Genomic DNA, 21,822 nt, shown 5'->3' with positions numbered 1-21,822 from the left:
ATTAACCAGAGACGCGTTGTCAGCCGGGCCGGGGGGGGGGGGGTATCGCCTGGCGCCAGCCCAGTCTCTTTCCTCTGAATCCTCTCACCTCAGAGGGAAAGAGGGAGGCGTGGGCTTGGAACAGAGCTGTCACTCACTCACGTGCCCCCTGGGACAAGTCACCCAGGCTCTCTGCACCCCAGGTCCTCTGTTCCCAAAAGGGGTGACCAGCCTGCACGGGAGTCAGGAGGCAGCCAGTGCAGAGGGCCTACCCCTACCCAGGCTCAAGCATTGGAGGCAAGTTGGCCCCTTCCCCCGCAGTGCCTCCAGGGTCTGCCACGTGCCGGCTTCTGGGGCAGGAAAACCCTCAGATCACCCACCAAGGGCGACCTGTCTCCCAGGCCAGCTCTCCTGGGCTGGATCCAGTGGCGTGGGGCTCCTACATTGAGCTCACCCCACCTCAGGGCCTCTGTAGTCACCTTTCCTGTGCCCGAAGGCTCTTCCTCCAGTTTGCTCCCTCCGGACATGTGGGTCTCAGTTCAGCTGTCACCTCCTCAGGGAGGCCTCCCCTGACCACCACGGCTGAAGTCTAGTGTGCCTCCCTGGCGGCCTACACAGGACCCGTCCACAATTTCTTGTCACTTAAATTTTCTGCATAGTATTTTTCACCCTTTAGTCATTTTCACTGGACAGCAGCTCACAGAGCTGGGCACCATAGTGACACCTCCACCCTGAGGCTGGGCTGGCTCACTGAAGGGCAAAAGTGGAGTGAGGCAGGTGGCACAGGTGGCTAAGGCCTGGGCAGGTTTCCCCAGGTGTGGATGGCAGTGCCCCCTCCTGGCTCAGGAACCCCCTCTCGGAGCCCCAGCCTGCTCCTCCCAACCTGGATAGACAGACTGACGGGGGCTGGAGTCAGGCGCCTTTATTGGTAAGTTAGGAGGCGGTGGGCGGCAGGGGCAGGGGGCTCTGTCCAGGGCCCCCAAGGCCGCGTTCCAAGGCACTGGAGCAGCTGCACCGGGCACCATCCTCCCCTCCCTGGGCGTGGCGCAGGGCAGGCTGGAGATGGCAGACCCTCAGCGGTGTGGCCACGGGCCCAGTCAGCTTCTCTTGCAGGCCTGGGAGGCTTTCTGCCGGTAGACCTCAGCGGTGAAGGGCCTGTGGGGGCAGGAGAGAGGCTCCGGTCAGCTGCGCTCGAGGTTGACACTGCCACCCAGGCCTCCCTTCTCCGATCTGGGGTGGATGGAGTGAGGGGGTCCGTGTGGGACCAGGAGGCTCTAACACTGCCTGCCCGCCCCCAGGCTGTACTGCGTCTGCCCTAAGCTTCCCAAATGCCACCCTGTGCACGGCCCAGCTGCCTGGGGCCCAGGAAAGGCCCTGAGGGGAGAGGCAGGGCCAGCCGGGGGTCACACAGCAGACAGCAGCCCTGGCCCCGGCCTACTCACTCCTCGTACAGGATGGCGACAACGTAGATGAGGGCCACCACCAGCGGTCAGCAACAGGCCGGTGGGGCTGGCGTGCCTGTGGAGAAACGCTCAGTCAGGGGCAGGCCTGCTGCAGGCTCACCCGCCACGGGCCAGGCAGCCCCTCCGCGTCTGGCCTTCCCTCAGACCTGGGCCCCCGAGGCGCAGGCCCTGACCCGAGGACCAGCTCGCTGACGGCCTGGCCTGCCCGGCCCGGTCCTCAGGGTGGGGCCACGCTCCCTTCTCTCCAGCCCCCAGCCCCCTGCTGGGAGCTCAGGACAGAGTGGGAGTGACGCAGGATAGGGTGGAGGAATGACTGGCCTCCTCAGATCTCCCGAGGGGCCAGGTGTGCTCTTCTGCACTGGAGGCTTTCCCAGGAGCAGAAAGTGCTCTCTGCCCTCTAGGGGCGACGTTCTCAGGCTGTTTCCTGGAAATGGGTCTGGGGCCCCCAAAGCCTGGCAGAGTGTCCAGGGGGTTCCTTCATGGGCCCTTCTGGCCACTGTGGCAGCAGCCGGGTCCCTGTGTCCAGAGAGGCGGGGAGGAGGTGGGGAGCTGGCTGGAGGGGCCACCATGGAGCCTGGGGGCCGGCAGGGAACATGGCCCCCGGTGGGCTCTGCGCCCCCAGCACGGCCTCCTTCACGGGCCCCAAGGCAGAGGGGCTTGAAGACATATGAGTGCCCTCTGTGGGCAGGGACCCTCTGCCCTGCCCACTCCCCTCCCCCCAGGACCTCACTCTGTATCTCTGTCAGGGGCTCTGGGGACAGTGGAGGCAAAGTGTCCTCTCTGAGCCCCCTGGCCCCCATTCCGTGGGCTCCGTTCGAATCAGCCTTGAAGGCGGAGCAGGCCCCCTGGCCCTCAGCACTGCCACCCGGACATGCCAAGGCCACAGGAGCTTCAGGGCTGAAATGAGATCTGCCCTCCCGAAGCCCGGCTCACTGCCCCGGTGCTGTTTCCTGGGGTGAGCAGAGCCTCCTCACCCACAGCCAGGCACCCCAGGAGCTGAAGTGGGGGGCAGCAGGCACGCTGGACCCCCTGGGTGGGCCTCATGGGTAGGGGCCTGTGGTCACAGTATCTCTAAGCTGACAACCCCTGGGAAACCACATTATCTAGGAGCCACAGAGGCCAGGGGTGGAGGTGGCTCCGGCAGCTGACTGCGGCCGACCCCCGGCCAGCCCCCCGGCACGGGCCCTGGGATGTGAGCCAGGCACCCTTTCCCAAGGGGTGTGTGTGAAACTTTCCCACTTTGAAAATGCTGTCAGGCTAACCGCCCTGTGAGGAGAAACTCATCCACATCTTGAGCCCAGGCCCGCCCCCAAGCCCAGGAGGGGGCGGGTCCCAGGGACCCCGCTGTGCCTGCTGGGGAGGGGGGCGTCTCACCTGGGCCCCTGGGCCTGGTGCCCCGAGGGATCCTGCTGCCCTGGGCCTTCCTGGGCCCCCACAGCACGGTTGTGTGGACACCAGGCGCCCATCCATGGGGCCCCAGGTGGGAGATGGGGGGATGGATGGGCTGCAGAGGGCCTGGGAGCAGCCAGCCCTGCTGGGTCAGCGTCTGGCCACCCGGGTAATGGTTTGTCTCTAATGAGCTCTCAGACAAAGGGTTCCCACCCCAGCACAGCTGAGGCCCCCTCCTCATCGATGACTGCATGGCTTATGTCCTCCTGAGGGCACCTGTGGGAGCCTGGCTTCCCTAGGGTCCCTTGTGTGTTCCTGAGAGCCCTGGCCTGACAGCCCTGAGGAGGGGGTGACCTCTCACTCCTGGTGAGAGGCACTGCTGGGGCAGAGAGGACCCACGTGTGGGCAGAGGAGGCACCTGTGTGTGGGAGGGGGAAGGTGTGGCCAGGGAGGGCTTTCTGGAGGAGGGGACACTTCAAATTGGGTTTGGAAGGACTGGGGATGGAAGCAGGAGGGAACAGTGGGTGTGCTGGCAGGGAAGGCTGCAGGGAGGACCTGTGTGGGGTTCACCCAGCCAGTCTCAGGTGGGAGATGCTTTGGGGAGCAGGTTGGGGTGTGGAGCCTGTCCCCCTGGATCCCACTGCCCGGGTGCAGGGAGAGGGGACAGGCTGCAATTCCCAGCCAGACCACAGTGCCCTCTAGCTCCTGGTCCCCCGAAGCCCAGTGCTGGGTCCTGGCAGCCCCCAAAGGTGGGGCTGAAATTGGCTCCTTTGGATCTTACAGCCTCTCTGGTCTCTGAGCACCTGTAACCTTCAAGGCAGAACGCTGTGTACAAAAACCTTCTACGAAAGAAGTCCTAATCCAGAAAATGGACAAACAGGAACCGTTCTGAAGGACACTTGGTTTAAGCCCAGGGCCCACAGCACCCCAGTGTCAGCCTCCTTGCCCTGAGGGTCACTGCTGGTGCCCGCAGCGGGCGATGCAGACAGCTCTGTGGGGCAGGGACCGCTGCAGCCTGGATGTGGCCACCAGGACCCCTAGCCCTGCTGTTCTGGCATGGGGTTGGCGGCCTATGGTCCCCAGGCCAAAAACAGTTTTTACATTTTTTAATGGTTTTTTAAAAATCAAAAGAATATTTTGTGACTCGAGAAAATTATGTGAAATTCACACACTGGTGTCCACAAACAAGGCTCGGCCACGCCCACCGGTGCACCTACTGTCTTGTGGCTGCTTCCACGGGCAGAGGCCTGCCTGCGGCCTGGGAACCTCCTCCCCTTTAGGAGAGTCTGCCAACCCCTGTTCTAGGATGTTATCTCCAGAGAGAACAAACTCCCGAGGTAGGGGAGCCCTGGGCTGACCCGTCGTCAGGCGGCGCACAGGGAGGGTAGGGGCTGGGGGCTCACATGATGGCCCAGCCCAGGTAGTTGGCCGTGCTGCCCCAGTACATGGGGTTGTCCAGGATGTTGAACGGGAATGAGGTCACTCTTGCCTCCTTGAAGATCCCGAAGTAGTCACCTGTGGACAAGTCAGGGCAGGACAGAGGGCCACGCTCAGGTCACACAGCCTGAGGGAGGCCCCCGGGGGCGTGGGGGCCCCCGGGGCTGAGGCACTGAGCCCCCAGCCCCTTCCGCTCTGGGCCTCAGTGCCTCTGCACGTGCTGCTACCTCTGCTTAGCTGTCTGTCCCTGCTCTCGGGACAGCCGTTCCTCCTCGGCCACTTCCCTCAGTTCACAGGGCCTACTGCTGGACCCCACACGCCCACTGTCCAGAGCAGCCCAGCCTGCTGCTCGCTATTTCTGCCCCCAACTCCACCCTCCTCACCCAAAACTGTGGTCCGGGTGAGCTCCTACCCATGGCACTGCCACCCCAACCCCTGGTGGTCAACCTGGAGGTCAGCTTTCCCACCTGCAGCCAGGAAAGTGTGACTGCCAGATGGCCAGTCCCCCCTCCTCGAGGCACAGGGACACGGGGACAGGCCTGTCCATGGCACTTGCCCCCAAGGGCACGGTGCTGCTCGCTACGACCCCTCCCCAGACAGCCCTGAGCATCGTGGAGGGCGGGAGAGGGGCAGCTGCATTATCACTGTCTGGGGACAAGGGGGATGGGGGCTGGGGAGCCGCGGGGGCTAGGAGAGCCTTTCTTCCCAGCGGGCTGGAAGGCAGCGGCACAGAAACCTGCTTTGGAGTGACTCACGGGAGGGGGTGGCCGCTGTGCCCTGCATCCTGAGTTTCCAGGCCATTTCTCCTGGGGGGGCCGTGGCGACTGGTGCTCGAGGCCCCTTCCCGCTCCCTCCTCCAGACCTTGCGCCCCACCCTCCCCACTCTCCACCGACTCCCAGTGGGGCCACCCGCAGCCTCCTGACCTGCAGTGAACCACGCCCTGCCCCTCCATCCGCCAGCCCCCTCCCCATCCCACAGCCTTCTCTGCGAGCCCCACACCGTATCCCCACCTCCTCCCTGGCCCCCGTCCAGCCTCCTCATCGCTAGGAGAGGGTCTTTCCACCCCACAACCCCCACCTCCCGAGAGTGAAGCCTCAGCCCCTGCGTCGCCTTCGGGGACACGTGACAGGTCCGCCGCTCACCTTCCGCTGTGGCCCCACTGGCCCCTGTGCTCCAGCCACCCTGCCCGCCCCCACCTGCGGACCAGGGGCCCCCACGCGCCACCCAGTTTCCTGCCTGTGCACCCTCTTCCAGCAGCCGGGTCCCTCCAGCTCCTGCATGGGCACAAGGAGGCGCTGCTAGGGCCTCACCGCTGCCCAGGCCTCGCCCGCGTGCAGGCCTCTCGGGATGGTGCCTCATCGGCCTGTGAGCAGAGCCCCCGCTCCCCCCTTCTGCCCACTGCCCCCACCCTCCCGTCCCTGTGGCTTTTCCTTCCACGTCCGGCCAGGCCAGCCCTGGGCTCCCAGCCCCAGAGCCCTGGAGCCGCAGGCAGTGGGGTGAGCAGAAGGGACAGTGCCCCCGACCTGTCACCTGCCCCAGCCCCACACCAGCCCCAGCATGTGGCTGGAACACAACGAATATAAATCCTGCCTGTCGGGACAGCCACCCAGCAGGACAAGGCTGGATAGCCTGGCCTCCCGAGTGGACCGGGGACGGGGGGACCGGCGGGGAGAGGGGGCGGGGCAGACAGGGAGACAGCAGGGCCCAGGCCCTGTCCTCATGGTCTCACCTAGGAAGGTTCCAGTGAAGCCCAGCGCCAGGAAGCTGGAAAGTACAAACACGCTGCCCACTCCCAGGAGTGCCAGGCCCGCGCGGTAGGCTGTGGGGTTGTCCAGGCTCTGCATCCTGGGCTGGCTCAGCATGGCCTGCATGAAGCTGTGGGCCGGGGCGGGGAGACAGGTCACTGCTGTGGGGAGGCCCCCTGCCCTGCCTGCCCCTGTCCCCCAGTGGCCCCCAGAGTAGTCAGTCCAGGGCCCTCAAACTCAGTGCCTGCTGGGGCCAGGCAGGTGCCGGAAATGGGTGAAGTGGGCAGCAGGGCCTGCTCGATGTTTAGATTCTTCCAGAGGAGCCAGAAACCCTAACTTGTGTGTAAAGCATCCCAATTTCTAGAAAAAGACAATTAATGACAACCATTTTAGACTCTGGGCAGGACAGCAGGTGGGTTGGCCCAAAGACCACCAGTTTGCAGTCACTGACGGGGCAGAGGGAAGCAGGCTCACGGAAGGCAGGACGCGGGCTGGCCCTGCAAACCCGGCGCTGGGCGTGTGCATGTGTGGCCGTAGGGCACAGCCACTGTGCTCGGGGGGGAGCCAGGAGCAAGGGTCAGGGTCCGCCTCACCAGGGGAGGCGGGCGGCGCGGCGAGGGGGCAGGAACAGACTCGAGGAAAGGATGTGTGTGGGAGCAAGTGCACGCCTGCATCACGACGCACCCCACGCCAGGGTCCTAACGCTCAGGAAAGACGCAGGATCTGTCTCACGCAAGACAGCTACCTGACTCGCTTCGTACCAGGAACCCCCCAGCAGGGTGGCTCGCCATCCACCCACCCACCGACCCGTCTCTCCATCCGTCCACCTGTCCTAGCCATCCAGCCATTCATCCTTCCCTCTGTCCATCCGTCACAGGGTCCTTCTGTTTGCCAGGCTCTTGCAAGCAGAGCAAATTCACCATCTCTGTCCATCTGCTCCATCAGTAAATTCAGACTGTCGTAAAAGGACCCTTGTGTTGAGCTAAAACCCACCTCCCTGGACCTCCCTCCTCCAACTACCTTCAGCTCTTGGAGAACAGAGGCTGCCTCCCCCTCCCCTGAGTATCCCTGGCACCTGGCACACGGCAGGCAGAAGGGGTCCCAGTACATACGCATCAACTGGATGAAAAGCGGCACCCCTCCCAGCCCCCCAGGCTGAAGGCGGGGGAGCAGGGAGGGAGAGGGTCTGTGAACAGACAGCAAACAGGACGCCAGGGGCAGAGCCCGCATGGTGACCCGACAAACTGGCACACGGGTGTCAAGCATACCTGGCCGCCGCTCACACTGCCCACGCCCCCTGCTCCCTGGGCTCAGGGTCACCTGCTGCTCCAGGCTGAGCCTCCGGGACGGGCTCAGGGTCACACACACCCAGGGCTGTGCCCAACTGCCACCCCCATGCCCCACCCCCACGCCCTCACCTGGCCTTTCTGGTAAACCAGCAGCCCTGAGACCCAGGCACACCTTCGAGCCTGCAGGCCCAGCAGCTGAGGCCACGGAGCAGACGGTGAGGGCACGGAGCGGGCGTGGGCTCTGCTGGGGCGGGGCTCACCTGCAGGCCCTGAGCTCCTTGGCCACCAGTGCCTTAGGGACCACACAGCAGAGACAGTGCGAGTGTGTGTGTGTTGGGGCTGGGGGGACGCACCGCTGTTCGGCCCCTGGGCTCTAACTGCCAAAACACCAGTCTGACACCTGCCCCTCCCTCTGGACTGACCCTCGACCCTCAAACCTAGGGCAGTGAGGCATGGTGGGCACCCTCTGGCCAGCCCCAGGCTGCCCACAGCCTGGCAGACCCACCTGACTCAAGCTTTCTGGGGCCCTCTGGGGCGACCTGGTAAGAGACTCAGAGCCCCAGCAGAAGAGCGGTGCTGGGCTTCGGACCTGGGTGCCCCGGGCTTCAGCGGTCACCTCCGTGTCATGGTGACACACACTGGGAGCCATGAACCCGCTAGGCTCTGCCCACGGGGCCTGGGTGCAGTGGGAGGGACTGGAGTGAGTCGAGGGGGACACCACGTGACAAAGCCGGACAGGCACACTAGACAGGGCCAGAGCCGAGATCCGACAGGAGATGTTCGCCGGGGGAAAGGTGGGCAGGAAGAGCGTTCCAGGAGGAGGAGCAGCCGGGACCCAGAGCGAGGGGACCAAGTGTGGCCCCCCCGCCGGGGGTCACTGGCATCGTCCGGCAGCAAGGAGGCCCCTCAGGGGTCCCATCAGGGCCGGTGCCCACCGCGCCCACACCGGGCTTCCAGGAACACGTGGCCACCGTCGGGTCTGCAGTTCCCAGCGGCTCCATGAAGCCAGGAGAGCACAGTCCTGCACCGGGAACCTGACCAGGACGCTGGGCTCCCACGGAATGTTCTGTGCTGGGGGTGGGGGCGAAGCGACCCAGCCACTTGTCTCGGGGCTCCACTCTGAGAACTTGGAGTGAGCTTTTGGTCACCAGTGTGACAAGGCTGTCTGCCAAGGGGGTCCCACGGCGCCCACTTCTATCCGCGACAGACAGCCGTGCGGGGACCTCGGGCTCAGGCAGCTCGCTCGTCTACCAGCAAGTAAGCCGAGCAGAATCCCCAGGAAGCAGGCGTCCGACTCACTTATCTCTTCCTGGTGCGCAATGAAAGAAGCCGTACCCCAGAAACAAGCAAGCAGAAACGCTCACCTGCGCAGCCCCTGAAAAGTCACCTGGCGTTTGCAGCTGTGATGCTGCGCTGACTCTGCGCGTGTGACGGACACGGCGCCTTCACACAGGGAGCCCCCACAGCCAGGGGTCCTGTCCCACAAGGCGGCGTGGGAGGGGCGGGGCCAGGCCGCAGACCAGGAGCAGCCTCTGGGAGGAGCCCGGGGCCCACCCAGCCCTGTCTGCGCCACCCCTCCGTGCCCAGACCCCAGGACGTGGCCCTGACCCGTCCCTGCGGTCGCCGGGCCGCCTCTGCTGGCAGGAGTGTCAGGACCGGGGGCTCGGTGCAGTCAGGCGTCTTGATGGACCCCGATACCGTGGCCGCCCCACGCAGGTGCGGGCTTCTTACAACGAGCGGACAAAGGGCCGTGTCTGGGTCCACCGGGGACTTACCAGTGGGAACGCAGCACGTTCAGGAGCAGGATGGCGCCGCCCAGGGTGTAGCAGGCCAGGTGGGGTGACCGGAAGGCCCTGCTCAGCTTGCGGGTCTTGTGCTCCCATCTGGCGACCTACACGGGCGGGGAGAGGAGGAGACGCGTGAGGCGTGTGCGGGGAGAGAGAGGACGAGAGCCGGGGAGCCCAGCACGCACCTCCACCCTTAGGCCTCTGCGGACGGACCACAGGCCCCTGGAAGCAACCTCTGCAACACAGCAACAAGCAGTGGGGGGCCTGGCAACCAGGGAGACACCCCGAGCCCAAGAGCGGCTCTGAGCAGCCGAGGATCCCTCCACCAGGGCCCAGCACATGCTCACGTCCCAGACACACAACATCACAGACACACATCACACGCATCACAGACTCACATCAGACACATCATAGACGCACAACATCACACACACACACACCAGAGGAGACAGCGGAGGGGAGGGGGGTAGAAGGGCAGCCTGAGGACATGGGGGCACAGGCCCAGTGCCCCACCCCACTGGGCACTGTCACCTGCTGTCCTTTGGCAAGGCCACAGGGACCACCCACACCCTCACCCCAACTCCCTAGCACTCCCCGAGGCACAGACTTTCACACTTAATTTTCAGCCACAGAAGCTGTATTTAACTTTCCAAACTAAACACACCTAGAATCTCAACAGCTACCAGCGGGGCTCAGTGAGGAACCGGTCCAACCAGCGCCCCTCCAGCCTCTGCTGTCTGCCTGCCTGCTTCCCACACATGGGCCACCGGGCCCCCACCGTGGGGCCCCCACTGCAGGGCTGGCTGGGCACCAGGGGATGATCAAGCTGTGCTCTGGGGCAGGAAGCCGGGGTGGGGGTGGGGGGCCAAGACCCAGCCAGGGACGCGGGGGGAGCAGTCGGCAATTTCATGAGCTCGTTACCCATCTGGGCCCTGAATGTGAACACGGTATAAGGTGCGGAGGGCCCCCGGGGCTCAGTCATGCCTCTCCAGGACAACTGTCACCTCCACGGTGGCCTCAGCAGTGGCAGGAAGCCTTCACCCTGCGGCTGCTCCCTGGACTGGACTGCAGAGCACCCGGACCACTGCTGAGGAAAGGCTTTCTCCACAGAAGGCCCACAGCTAACAGGGCAGGAGGGAGGGCGCAGGGGAGCATCGCGCTGCAGCTCCCAGTGAAGGGAGGGCAGGCAGCCGCCAGTAACTGGGTCCGGGACAGGGCGGGAGCCCGGCGGTGAGGGCCAGGCTGAGCCCCCAGCCCATCTCCGTGTCGCTCAGAGGCCCTTCCCGAGGCACCGGGACCAGAAGCGTGAGGCGCGACGGCAGGAAACCAGGAGTGGGGCAAGCAGGCAGGTACGGGCAGGTTCGCACGCTCAGCATTCACGATGGGCCCCCTGCCCCTGCCTGCCTGGCTCCGAAAACACACAGGAGCACGTTAAAAAGTGCCACAGAGATACGCTCACCCAAACCCAGGAAATTCTACCGGACAAATGGCTCAGCCCCTTGAACACACACGGCGTGGGGAGGGGGGGAACTGTTCTGGTGCAGGGGCTTGGAATCGTGTGACTGCGGCAGCATGCAGACCTTGCTTGGCGCCTGCTTCAAACACCCCACCTGTGACAGACACTTAGGAGACAGGGAAAGGGACAGCTGAATGGCCCTAAGTCACTGCTGCCGTCCTTTCTGTCTCCAGCCACGATGGAGTTCAGCCTCTCATCTGAAACAGCCAAAACACAGACAAACGTACAAGGGCCTTCCAGACGCTGGACATGAAGGAACGAAGGACGTGATTTAAACCTGACCACGTCAACACTAACGCTAAATGCTGACGACCCAAACACCCCAATTAAAAGGCAGAGATCGTCAGACTGGATCAAAAAGCAAGCTCCGACTGCGAGCTGGCTACAATACACTTTCCTTATGAAGATACAAACCAGGCAAGAGTGCAGGCCGGCCCGAGAGACGTCCTGCTGACACGGGCCAAGAGGAGGCCGGAGCGGGGCGCTGAGTTCAGACAAAGTAGACCTCAGAGCAAACGTTATTACTGAGACGAAGACTGTCCCACAATTAATGGAGAGGACACAGCAAGCACCCTTGCGCCGATCCCTGAGCTTACAGGGCCTAAAGGAAGCGACAAGCCTGCAGCACAGAAGAGCGACTTCCACACCCCTCTCGATATGGACAGCACCAGATACAAGCCTGACCCCCAGCCAGCGTGGTCTGTTTACGAAAGACTTCACAGGAAACAAATCTGTTTCAAGTGCACAGGGGACATTTACCAAGATAGACCGTATTCCAGGAAATAAAACAAATCACAGTAAACTCAAAAGAGCCTCACATCACACAAAGGGTGGTGTGCTTTCGGCCGCAGTGGAATTAATCGGAAATTAGTAACAGAAAGGTCTCTAAGGAAATCCCCAATCTTCTGAAAACTAAGTAACACATTTCCCCCCCAAAAAAATTCATGGGAAAGAGAAGAAATCAGAAAGGAAACCAGAAGGGTTTTTGAACTGAATAAAACGAAGGCACGACATACTGGTGTCTGCGGGATGCTGGGTGGACAGCGCTGGGGAGGCGTTCACGGCGCTGAGCACCCCCAGGAGAGAAGGAAGGAAGGGGTCCAGTCACTGGTCTCTGCTCCCACAAGCAACTAGACAAAGAGAAGAAAACGAAAGCCAGGTGGGTAGAAGGAAGCTTGGAGTGGAAATCAGTGACAGAAAACAGAAAAGCTACAGAGAGAAATCAGTGAACCCAAGGGCTGGCTCCCCGAGAAGAGGAGCAAAGCCCCTCCACCCAGACAGATGGACAGAAAAAGACACAAACTCACAGCATCAGGATGGCATCGCTCCAGAGCCTGCGGACGCTGAACGGGCAGAGAGCGGGCGCGTGCTCAGCAGGCACCAGCTCCTGGGTTCAGTCCCAGGCCCTCCACTAAATAAACAAACAAGTAAATCTAATTACCTCCCCTGACTCCCCCCAAAAGAAGAAGAGGTTAAAAATTCTCAAAAATAATAAAAGGGCAAAAAGGGAATATGCATAATACTTTATATCGATGATTTTGATAGCTTAGAAAAATGCAGAAATTACAAAAATTCTCCAAAGAAGTGGAGACCCTGACCAGCACTATATCCATCAACATACATGTATTTTTTTGGTGGAGGTGCTGGGGATTGAACCCAGGACCTCGTGCCTGCTAAGCACGTGCTCTACCACTGAGCTATTAACCGTGCCCTCGTTAACGTATTTTAAGGTAGAGTCAAAAACCTTCACACAAAGGAAGTTCCAAATCCAGATAGCTTCACTGGTGAACGCTACCAAATATTTCAATACCAATTATGTCCAAATGCTTCCCAAAAACTGAAAAGGAAGGAGCACTCCCCAATGAGGTCAGCATTACCTGATACCAGAATCAAAAACATTACAAGAAAACTAGAGAAAAATATCCCTTCTGAACAAAATGCAAAAATTCTAGACAAAATGTGAGCAAATCAGCAAATGGAATCCGACAACATACCACAAGGACAAGTAGGGTTTATACCAAAAAGGAAAAGCTGGCTTAACGTCTGAAAACGCATCCATGTCATTCACCGTGTAAACAGACTAAGGAAAACATGATGATCACCTTGTAACAGACACAAGAAACATCTGACAAAACCCAGCACAGGTTCCCAACAAAAACTCGGCACGTGAGGACTCACGGGAAAGGCCCCCGTCCTGACCAGGAGCATCTGAGGAACCTGCAGCGACGGCACCCCGAGGGCCGAGCCCCTCAGATCGGGAAGAAGGCGGGCCAGGCGAACGTGGCCCGGCCTGAGCTACGCAGAAACGCTGAGGGAGGCGACAGGGAGGTGGGGGACTGGCACCCGAAAACTGTGACGCTTCGCTGAGAACTTAGAATAAATGGAGACACAGCGTCCATGGGTCTGGAAACTCAGAATTATTACGACGTCCGTTCTCCCCAACGGGTCTATAGATTCAACGCAAACCCAATCACAATCCCAGCAGGCTTTCTGTTGCAAACTGACAACCTGATTCTAAAATTCACACGGAAATGCAAAGGACTTGAACAGCCAAAACAAACGAAAAGAACAAAGCTGGGCTAAAGTGACAGATTTTGAGCTGTGTAATAAAGCAACACGATCAAGACTGTGCTGCAAAGACAGACAGATCACTGGAGCCGCACGGGGAGTCCAGAAAGAAACCCACAGCTGCAAGGTCCACGGACGTGTGACCAAGTGCAGAGCAAGTCAGGGGAGGAAGGCTGACCGCACCGGGCGTCGCGCACGAAGAGCAACCGACCTGTAGCCCAGACCACGCACAAAAGTGAGTGCAAAATGGATTGCGCATCCACACACAAAACCTGAAGCTACAAAAGGGCCAGAAAAGCTTTAGGGCCCTGACTTGCGCAACGATCCCTACTTACACCACGGGAAGTCCATAAAAGGAGGGCGTTCGATGAACGGACCCTGCGTGTCGGGCGCTGCCGCCACCGCCGCCCCCAGGAGTGAGTGCCCCCCGCTCCCACACGCGCTGCCCTCCGCCTGCACCGACACCCAGGGCGCGCAGCCGGCGGGGCCCAGATGGCAGTGGCCCGCGACATCCCAGGCCCCTTGGACACCAGCTTCACACTGAGCCCCCACCCGCGGGGGCGCCCTGGTCCCTCCGCACCTCCCCGACCTCTCTTTGCCTGCGAGGACACCCACAAGGGGCCTGGGGACCCTGTGACGGGCCCGCTGGCTGGCACGTGGGTCCTCACAGGAGGCTAAGCACCTAAGAACCACCCTCTCCCCTCATACGGGCTCCGACGGCTTCACCAGCCGCTTAAGCCAAGTCCAAAGGCCTCCTCCACCCTCCCAGGGGAGAGCTGGCGCCTCTGGCCCCAGCATCCACCAGGCAGGGGGTCTGGGGACACCGTCACCCCTACCAAGAACTCGCCCTGCAGTGGGGCCCCTGCCCCAGCGGGGGAGGCGGGAGTAAGGAGCCCCTCGAAAGGCACCCCCCGTGGGTCTGGGTCGGGCCTCGCGACACACCTGGGGGCCCGCTGCCAGCTGAGCTCACGGCACAGCCCTGGCATCGTGGGAGGTGCCTGGCCCGGCAGGGAACTGGGGCTGCTAACGGTCTCTGCACCTGACAGGGAGGACCACACCCCAAGCCTGTGGGGAGTCTGCCCTCAGCCGTCCCCTCTGCAGGGGGGGCGGGGGGAGAGGACACAGAGTGACTCGGGGCTGGACAGGGACACTCTGTGTGGCTACTGCTCCTGAGTCTGTCCGAATCCCAAACCAAGCTCTTTGTGTCCCAAATGTCACCCTTGAGAAGAGCAACAACAGACAAATAAACAACGTGATTCAAAAATGGGCAAAGAACTCGAACAGACATTTCTCCAAAGAAGACATGCAAACGGCCAAAAAGCACATGGAAAGATGTTCAACATCACTGCTCGTCGGGGAAGTAAAACCAAACCCCGGGTGAGCTGCCCCCTCGCACCCATCAGGACGGCTGCAGCCAAAACACAGAGGATGCCGAGTGCTGGCGAGGGTGTGGAGAAACTGGAACCCTCGTGCCCCGCTGGTGGGAATGTAAGATGGTGCAGCCGCTGTGGAAAACAGGATGGAGGCTCCCCCAAAAGTCAGAAAATAGAACCGCCATACGACCAACAATGCGGGCAGCTCCCAGGAGAACGAAAAGCAGGGTCTCAGAGAGAACTCTGCATACCCACGTCCACGGCAGCGCTGTTCACAGCAGCCAGACGGTGGAAGCGGCCCAAGCGTCCAAAGGTGTAAAACGGATACACGAAGCATGGTCCACACACACTGCAGCACTGCTCAGCCTTTAAAAGCAGGGAGCTCCTGACAGTTGCTGCAACACGCATGAATCTTCAAATTATTTTAGGTGGGGGGAGGCAATTAGGTCTGTTTGTAACGGAGGTGCTGAGGACTGGACCCAGGACCTCGTGCATGCTAAGCACGTGCTCTACCCCTGCGCTACAGCCTCCCCCAACACAGGCAAATCTTAAAAACATCATGCTGTGTGAGGTGAGCAGTCACAAAAGCACTGCACGATTCCACCGACATGAGGCCCTGGAGCCGCAAAACCCCCGGAGACAGGAAGCTGGGCGCTGGGCTGGGGGAGGGAACCGGCGTGAGTGCTCAGTGGAGACAGGTTTTCAATTCTACGGGATGAACAGAGTTTGGGGCAGACACTGATGATCCACCGAGAGGAATGTATCGATACCACTGTAATGCACATTTAAAAACCTGAGATGGCCAACTTTACGCTAAGTATATTTTAACACAACAGAACAAGACGGCAGCAGAGGGCGCGCCTAGGGGTCACTCAGGGGAGCACCCAGGCCACGTGGCGGCTCCACGAGACCCCTCCTATCCCTGGGTCCCTGGCCTCTCCCCACCCTCTGTGGACACCCCAAGACGGCCGATCACACCCCTGCAGGTCCCCAGGCACCCCCTGCACAGGGTGACCACCAGGGCAGGACGCAGCTGCCCGCCCTGCGCTGGCGCCCAATGGGGTCGCTGTTGGTACAGCACATCTGCCGCGCATCCTGCCCCGCTGCGTGGCCGCCTCTTCTTCACTGATACGTGCCTTTGGGGAAACTGGGAGGAAAGATAAGCTGGGGGAGCCCAGGACCCAGAGGCCCTGTCCCCACGAGCCCACCATCCCGACAGGCAGGCGGGGAGACAGCTGGCGAGTTCAGGTCCAGGTCTCACCCCCGCGGAGCCGGGGGGCTGGTGAGGGTCTTCCCACTGCCCGGCCGCGCAGGCGGCCCAGGAGTATCTGACGGTCACACAGCTGTGACTTGGGTGGGACCCGGTCCCCCTGCTGGGAGCCTGGCTGCAGGGCCAGGGTGCTCTCCGCTGGTAAATCCCTCAGGAGGGGACAGCTCAGTGGTGGGACCCCGCCTGTCACCCCCTCGATACGCCAGGAGGCTTCTGGTCAGAAAGAGGGTGGCCAGGGAGCCCCAGGCCGGGGCAGAGGTGCCCTGTGCGTCCCCGTGCATCCCAGTGACGCAGGCCTCGCTCACCGAACACCTGTTTTTAAGTTTTCCTTAATACACGAAAGGGGAGGGAGAAGTGCTTCTCCATGGAGGACCCGCTCGCGGATCCGCCTAAACGTGCGGCTTTCCTGCTGCGCTCGCCACGTCTGAATCACACACAGCTTTTCAGGGTCTTTTTTCGATTTTAAATGAAACAAGCCTCGGAGGAAACAGCCTCAGAGAGGCTCTTCAACCATTAACCAAATACAGCACAAAACCTGGTCTGCCTTCTCTGGTCAATATTTACCTGGACTTCAGCCCCAGAAAGGAAACCTGGACGTGTCCGTGAGCAGCTGGGCCTCCCCTGGTGCTGCCAGTGGGCCGGGGACGCACCGAAGACGCCCGGCACCACCGGCACCACCGGCACGGGCTCAGCGTCAGCACCTGCAGGGCCCCCTTGTTTTGTGCCACCATCCCTGGTCCCCGCACCCACCCAGCCTCCACAGCTCTTCCCGCACCGCTCCTGCCCCCTGCAGCGGCTCCAGACCCTCCCCTGGCAGCCCCACCTCCGGGGGCCAAGACCCCAGGAGCCCCCCCATCCAGTGTCCCCGACCCGGGCCTCGCCGCCTCCTCCAGGCTTCTGACCACAGGGCCTGGACTGTCCCCTCCCGTTCCCGGGGGTGGGCACGTCCAGCGACTCATCTGCGCGTTCCACTCCAGAACACGGAACAGCCCGCTCCCGCCTGCTCCCCAGCTTTGCTCACAATGTTCTCTCCTGATAATGAGGTTGTGCTGAGGCAAGAAGTGTCCTCCGCTCTGGAGGCAGGGCTGCGGGGAAAGGGGCTGTGCCAGGTGTCCCGGGGCCCGGGTGCCGGCAGGGCCCTTCTCCCCACTGCTCCACACACTTAACATTTGCCAATAAAAAAAATTCCCACTGCCTGGGAGCTGCGCCTTCCTGCTGGAGCCTCAGGTCCTTTGTGGTCTCGGCCCTGCGTGCTCCGAGCCCCTGGGCCACGTGCCACTGCCTTGCTCCCTGCTGGCTTCCTCGGAGCCCTGAAGCCTATTCTGGCAAAGCTGTCCCTCCTCAAGTGGCCTGGGGACACCGGGGAGGGGCCTCACTCCTCCCTGAACCCCCAGGCAGGCGTCCTGCACTCAGACCAGGCTGAATCCCGACCCCCTAAGTGCCCACGCTCACGACGGCTCCTGCGTGTGTGGCGGCCCAGGCGCAGCTGGGGCCGTGTCCACGTGGCTAGGCCAGGGGTGGGGGGCGTGGCAGGATTTAAGCAGCCTGGAGGCTTCTGCCGTCTGCAAAGCCGGCTAGGAGTGCGGGAAGAGTACAAGCAGCGGTGCTGTCTGCGGGGCTGAGCAGCAGGGGGAGCCTGCCAGCCCACCGGGCCTTGCGCCCACGGGAGGGCTCCCTGTCCCGCCCAGGTGCCCCCTGGCCTGCGGGGCGCCGAGCGGGCCAGCCTCCAGCTTCAGAAGGCGGGGAACGGAGCAGGCTCAGGGTTCGGCTCCGTCTCTCAGACGTGGTAGGTAGAGGCACCGAGGAGAGACACTGCCATCCCCGTGACAAGGAAAACGGGATGTAGGAGTGGAGCAGTAGAAACAAAGGAGGCAGAGAAAGAAGGAAATCTGAAACTCCAGAGACCAGTCAGAGCAGAACCTGCAGCACAGGAGTGGAACCAAGGAGCCCAGTGGTTCAGCTCACGTCGGCCAGGGGCTCCCCACCTCCCAGGACCCGCCATCCACAGACCAGACCAGGGGATGCCCACGCCTGGGGGGCCGCAGGAATGAGGCCAGGAGCCTCAAGGAGGGGGCGCCACGTGGGCAGAGGATCCGGGAGGGGTTGAGAAGGACTGAGGGTCATCTCGCCCACGGCCTCCAGGGACCCAGGGACCCGACGATCAGAGGGCAAATGTGACCTGGAGTCCATGAGCTGTCTGGCGGGCGGGAGGGAGGCCCATCAGGCAGTGGGACCCAGAAGTGCACGGGCCACACACGTGCACAGATCAGCGACACTCGTCCGGAGTCTCCCTGGCCTGATCAGCGGCTGATCCAACGCTCTGCAGTGACAAGAGCTGTGGCATTTTTAAAATAAGCTTTTGCTTTGGAATCTAGCAGATTTCACGAAGCCGCGAGAGAGCAGGGGGCCCGAGTGCCCCTGGCCGGCTCCCCCGAGCCGGCCGCCTCCCAGACCCGCGGTCCACACGTCCCCACCACAGCTGAGGAAAGCCCTTCCCTGGGCAGGGGCAGCGCTCTGCTGCCGGGTCTGAGCCCCGGGGGGTGGGGCAGGCACGGCCAGGGCACGGCCACACGGCCAGGGCCACCAGGGCCCGCGCGCCCTCCCGAGGCACTGCAGACGCAGTGGGCAACCCCCCCAGGAAACCCGATCTCCTTGCAGAGCCCTGTGACAGGGACAGCGCCAGGCACAAGGACGCTCTCTTCCTGCTGGGTACAGCCTGGGTAAAAATACCGTGTTCTGTGCTGATCACCGCCACCCCAAACATCCCTTTGACCTCTGAGGAGGGGCTGTTTACGGCTCTGTCCTCCTGGACAAGGACAGACGGGACAGCACAGGACAGTCCCTGCCCACAGCACCAGCCCCCTGGGGACAACCCCGCGACCCCTCCCTAGGCGCTAGGCCCAGGCGGAGGCATGAGCCCCTGGGCCCAGCGATGCACTGAGGAGGCAGGCCTGGGGGGCTCCCAGGGCACTTGGGGGTCAAGGTCACACCCACAAGCCACACCGGTTGCTCAGACTCGGGGACAGTGTCTCCTGGACACGCTGCTCCCCCGCCCGCCTCCATCAGTCACAGCCACACCTGTCCTGTCCGGGCAGGTCCTGGCCGTGCCGCGTGTGCAGGTGAGCAGGGCAAGGACGTTGCTCTAGGGCTGCTTACGGGCCAAAGTCTGGAAAAAGGGCACCTCCACCAGCGGAGCCCGGCGAGTAAGCACGGGACACCCACACACGGGGCTGAGAGCAAGGAGGCCTCAGGATGCAAAGCGAGCAGTCCCCCAGGCCCAGGGAGAGCCGCTTGGAGGGCCCAGCGTTCTGGAAACCCCAGCAAAAGCCAGTTTCCACTGCTGCTCCCAGATCCGCAGCCTCTGCTTCTATGAAGGAAAAGATGCCGATGCGCAGGGGCTGCCGTCTGCGCAGCAGAGGCCACCCCTGTGCATGCAGGGGCCTCGGGCAGAGCCCACCCCGGGGCCCAGGGGCAGGCCCCAGAGAGGCCCTCTCACCGCAGGCCTTTGCACCGTGTGAATCTGTATCATGCACGTGCGCTGCCGACACTGAAACTTTCAACATCATAACTTCAGAGACTGAAAACAAGCACCCTGTCCTCGGTGGGGGTGGGGGGCGCGCGGACGGCTCCCCGGGGGAGGCAGGGACCCCGGGGAAAGCCGGAACTGACCGCGCACCCTCAAGGCCGTCCCAGGCGAGAGGGCATGCAGCCCTTCGTAGGTGCCCACCGCCGGGGCAGGGCCCTTGCCCCCCCAGGCCGAGGGCAGGCACGGGGACGGTGACTCCTGCTCTCACTTGACACACGACTCTAACAAGCCCGAAACAGCAGACGAGTGTCGGGTCGGGAGGAGGATGCAAGCAGGGGCCATGACACCCGACCAGGGCTCAGAAACACTGGACCAGCACAGGGCCTGCCGTCCAGCCCCGAGCCCGTGCGCGACTGAGGGGGCGGTGGGACCAGCGCGACTTTAAAGCTGAGACCTGGCAGGTTTGCTGATGCGAAGGGGGCTCTTCCCAGAAGGCGCTGACAAACCCGCCTCATGAGCCCAGCTAGCTGCCTCCAATGGCGCCTCGGCCCCCCACCCGGCCCCTCCCCGAGGCTCCTCTGAGTTCGGCCCCGTGGTGTCCCTCCTCCCAGGCTCGTGCTTCACCACGGCCCTGGCCGGGCCAGCCTCGTTCGTTCTTTCCTTTTAATTATCCTCCTGTTCTGACACGAAGACCCAAGGTCTAAAATTAGGCCACTGGATCTCACACCTGACTTTCCAGGCTCCCGGGGAAGGTGTCAAATCCGCACCTGGGGACAGTGTCTCCTGGACACGCTGCTCCGGGCGTGCTGGCTGGGGGACGCCTGCCTGTAGCCCGGGCCCGGGGGTCCCAGCCCCTGGCCGCCACTTCCAGCCACCAGCGCAGTTGGTGCAGTTTCCAGCAGGGTGTGAGGCGCCTGGAGGGCGGGGGTCAGAGAAGCCTGAGGTCCTCCCCATGCCCTCCGGACCAAGTGCTCAAAACCCAGAGCTGCCTCCCTCCGTGCAGGCCACACTCAGACCTGCGGCAGAGAACAGGGCTCGGGGCTCTGCAGGCCCTCTGCCCACCACCCAGCAGCCGGGGTGGGGGCGCGGCTGAGGGAGTCCTGCCCTCTCGCTTTCTTGCCCGTGACAATCCCCGTAGCTGGCCCGCCTCCTGGCTCCCTGCCTCGGACGCCCAGGGAGGATCACTGCACTCCCAGTGTTGCTGAGCCAGATATTCCTGCAGTTTCTGCAAAGAGGGGACGAGGGCATCCCCCGGGGTGTGAGCCGTGGGGGGCGGAGGTCAGGAAAGAGGAGGCGCAGGCCCGAGGTCCTGGGGGAGAGACAGGAACCAGCCGCCCGCTGCAGACGAGGACTGAGAGGGGACGGGGCCTGCAGGGCTCACCCACCTGCACCTGCTGGTGTGCCTGGGGATGGGGCCCTGCAGGCTGCAGGCTTCCCCCACCTGCACTCACCCCTGCTCCCTCCCCCCGTCCTGCTGCCCCTGCTGAAGAGGGTCTGGGCGGCCCACTGTGCTGAGGGCGTGCAGCAGCACAGCGAGCAGACTCCTGGGAGCCCACGCCGCCCCCAGCACATCCACGTCTCCAGTCTCCCCCTGGGTAATCCTGACCCCTGGAGGCTGGGGAGCAGCCACCAGATACAGAAATGCTCCCCAGGACGCACTCCTGAGCCGTGGAGCCTCTCTGGGCGTGAGATTCTGGGACAAGTGAAAGCACGTGGCCTGCTGCTCAGGAGGGCGGGGAAGACTGGGCGTGGCCACTGATGCCTCCGCCCTCGGGGACGTGCGGGACGGGGTGGGGCAGACCCAAGAGATTGCCCTCCCGCCGCTCCAGCCACATTTGTCCCGCACAAGCTACCGCTGCAGACGCCAGACCAGAGACGCGCCGCCTCCACCCACGCGGCCCCCAGCAGGAACGGTGCGGAAACTCTGCCGCATCCCTAGTGTCAGGGCCCCGAAAAGGGCTGGCAGAGCAAGCCCAGTCCGGGGGGTCTCGCCGGGCTGCGGCAGAGGAGCCTCCCTCCTCGCCCTCCACGCGGCCTCGGCCCTCGGCGAGCTGACCCCATCTCAGCAGCCAAGGACACTTTACCAGCTCACTGCTCGAACCCTAGCCCTGCCGATGCCAAGACAGCTCTCCCTGCAGAGATGGTGGGGCCACAGGCAGAGGGGCTGCTAGCAGCTGAGAACACAGCCTACTCCCTAAAAAGCGCGCGCGCACACACACACGCGCGCGCGCACACACACACGCGCACACACACACGCACACACACACACACGCGCTGCAGAACACCTTGCACTTGAGCCCACGTCGAGCCCAGGGGAGCAAGTGTGGGTCGAGGCCAGACGTCCATTAGTCCTTCGGGAACCCAGCTCTGAGCACAGCAGGTGGGGGCGGGGAGAGGGGGTGCGCCGTGGTGTCTGAGGGGACGCTGGTTGGAAGGGACAGTGGTTCCTGGGCCAGAGCCCTGTGCTCCCAGAGCCAAG

At 62.8% G+C, this 21,822-nt stretch overlaps 1 protein-coding gene across 18 annotated transcripts in view; it reads right to left on the bottom strand.

Moving 5' to 3' along the window:
- Positions 1-886: 886 nt before the first annotated feature.
- Positions 887-21,822, bottom strand: part of PEMT (phosphatidylethanolamine N-methyltransferase) — a 33,755-nt gene continuing 12,819 nt past the window's right edge. For 7 of the 18 annotated variants that reach the window (XM_032499024.1, XM_032499029.1, XM_032499026.1 and 4 more), the window contains exons 4-7: positions 20,111-20,257; positions 9,079-9,194; positions 1,422-1,497; positions 887-1,134 (exon numbers count right to left, since the gene is read on the bottom strand). In XM_032499024.1, coding sequence (XP_032354915.1) covers positions 902-1,134; positions 1,422-1,497; positions 9,079-9,194; positions 20,111-20,257 — 572 coding nt within the window. In that variant the 3' untranslated portion in view covers positions 887-901. Of the gene's footprint in view, positions 1,135-1,421; positions 1,498-4,234; positions 4,347-5,998; positions 6,145-9,078; positions 9,195-18,102; positions 18,153-20,110; positions 20,258-21,822 lie in introns of those variants that run through there. The other 11 variants (XM_014567104.2, XM_032499035.1, XM_032499034.1 and 8 more) reach the window with 6 other exon arrangements.

This window comes from Camelus ferus, chromosome 16 (assembly GCF_009834535.1).
Source record: "Camelus ferus isolate YT-003-E chromosome 16, BCGSAC_Cfer_1.0, whole genome shotgun sequence".
Taxonomy (NCBI): domain Eukaryota; kingdom Metazoa; phylum Chordata; class Mammalia; order Artiodactyla; family Camelidae; genus Camelus; species Camelus ferus.
Note: the sequence above shows the minus strand (reverse complement) of the source record. Positions and strands in the feature narration are given on the sequence as shown.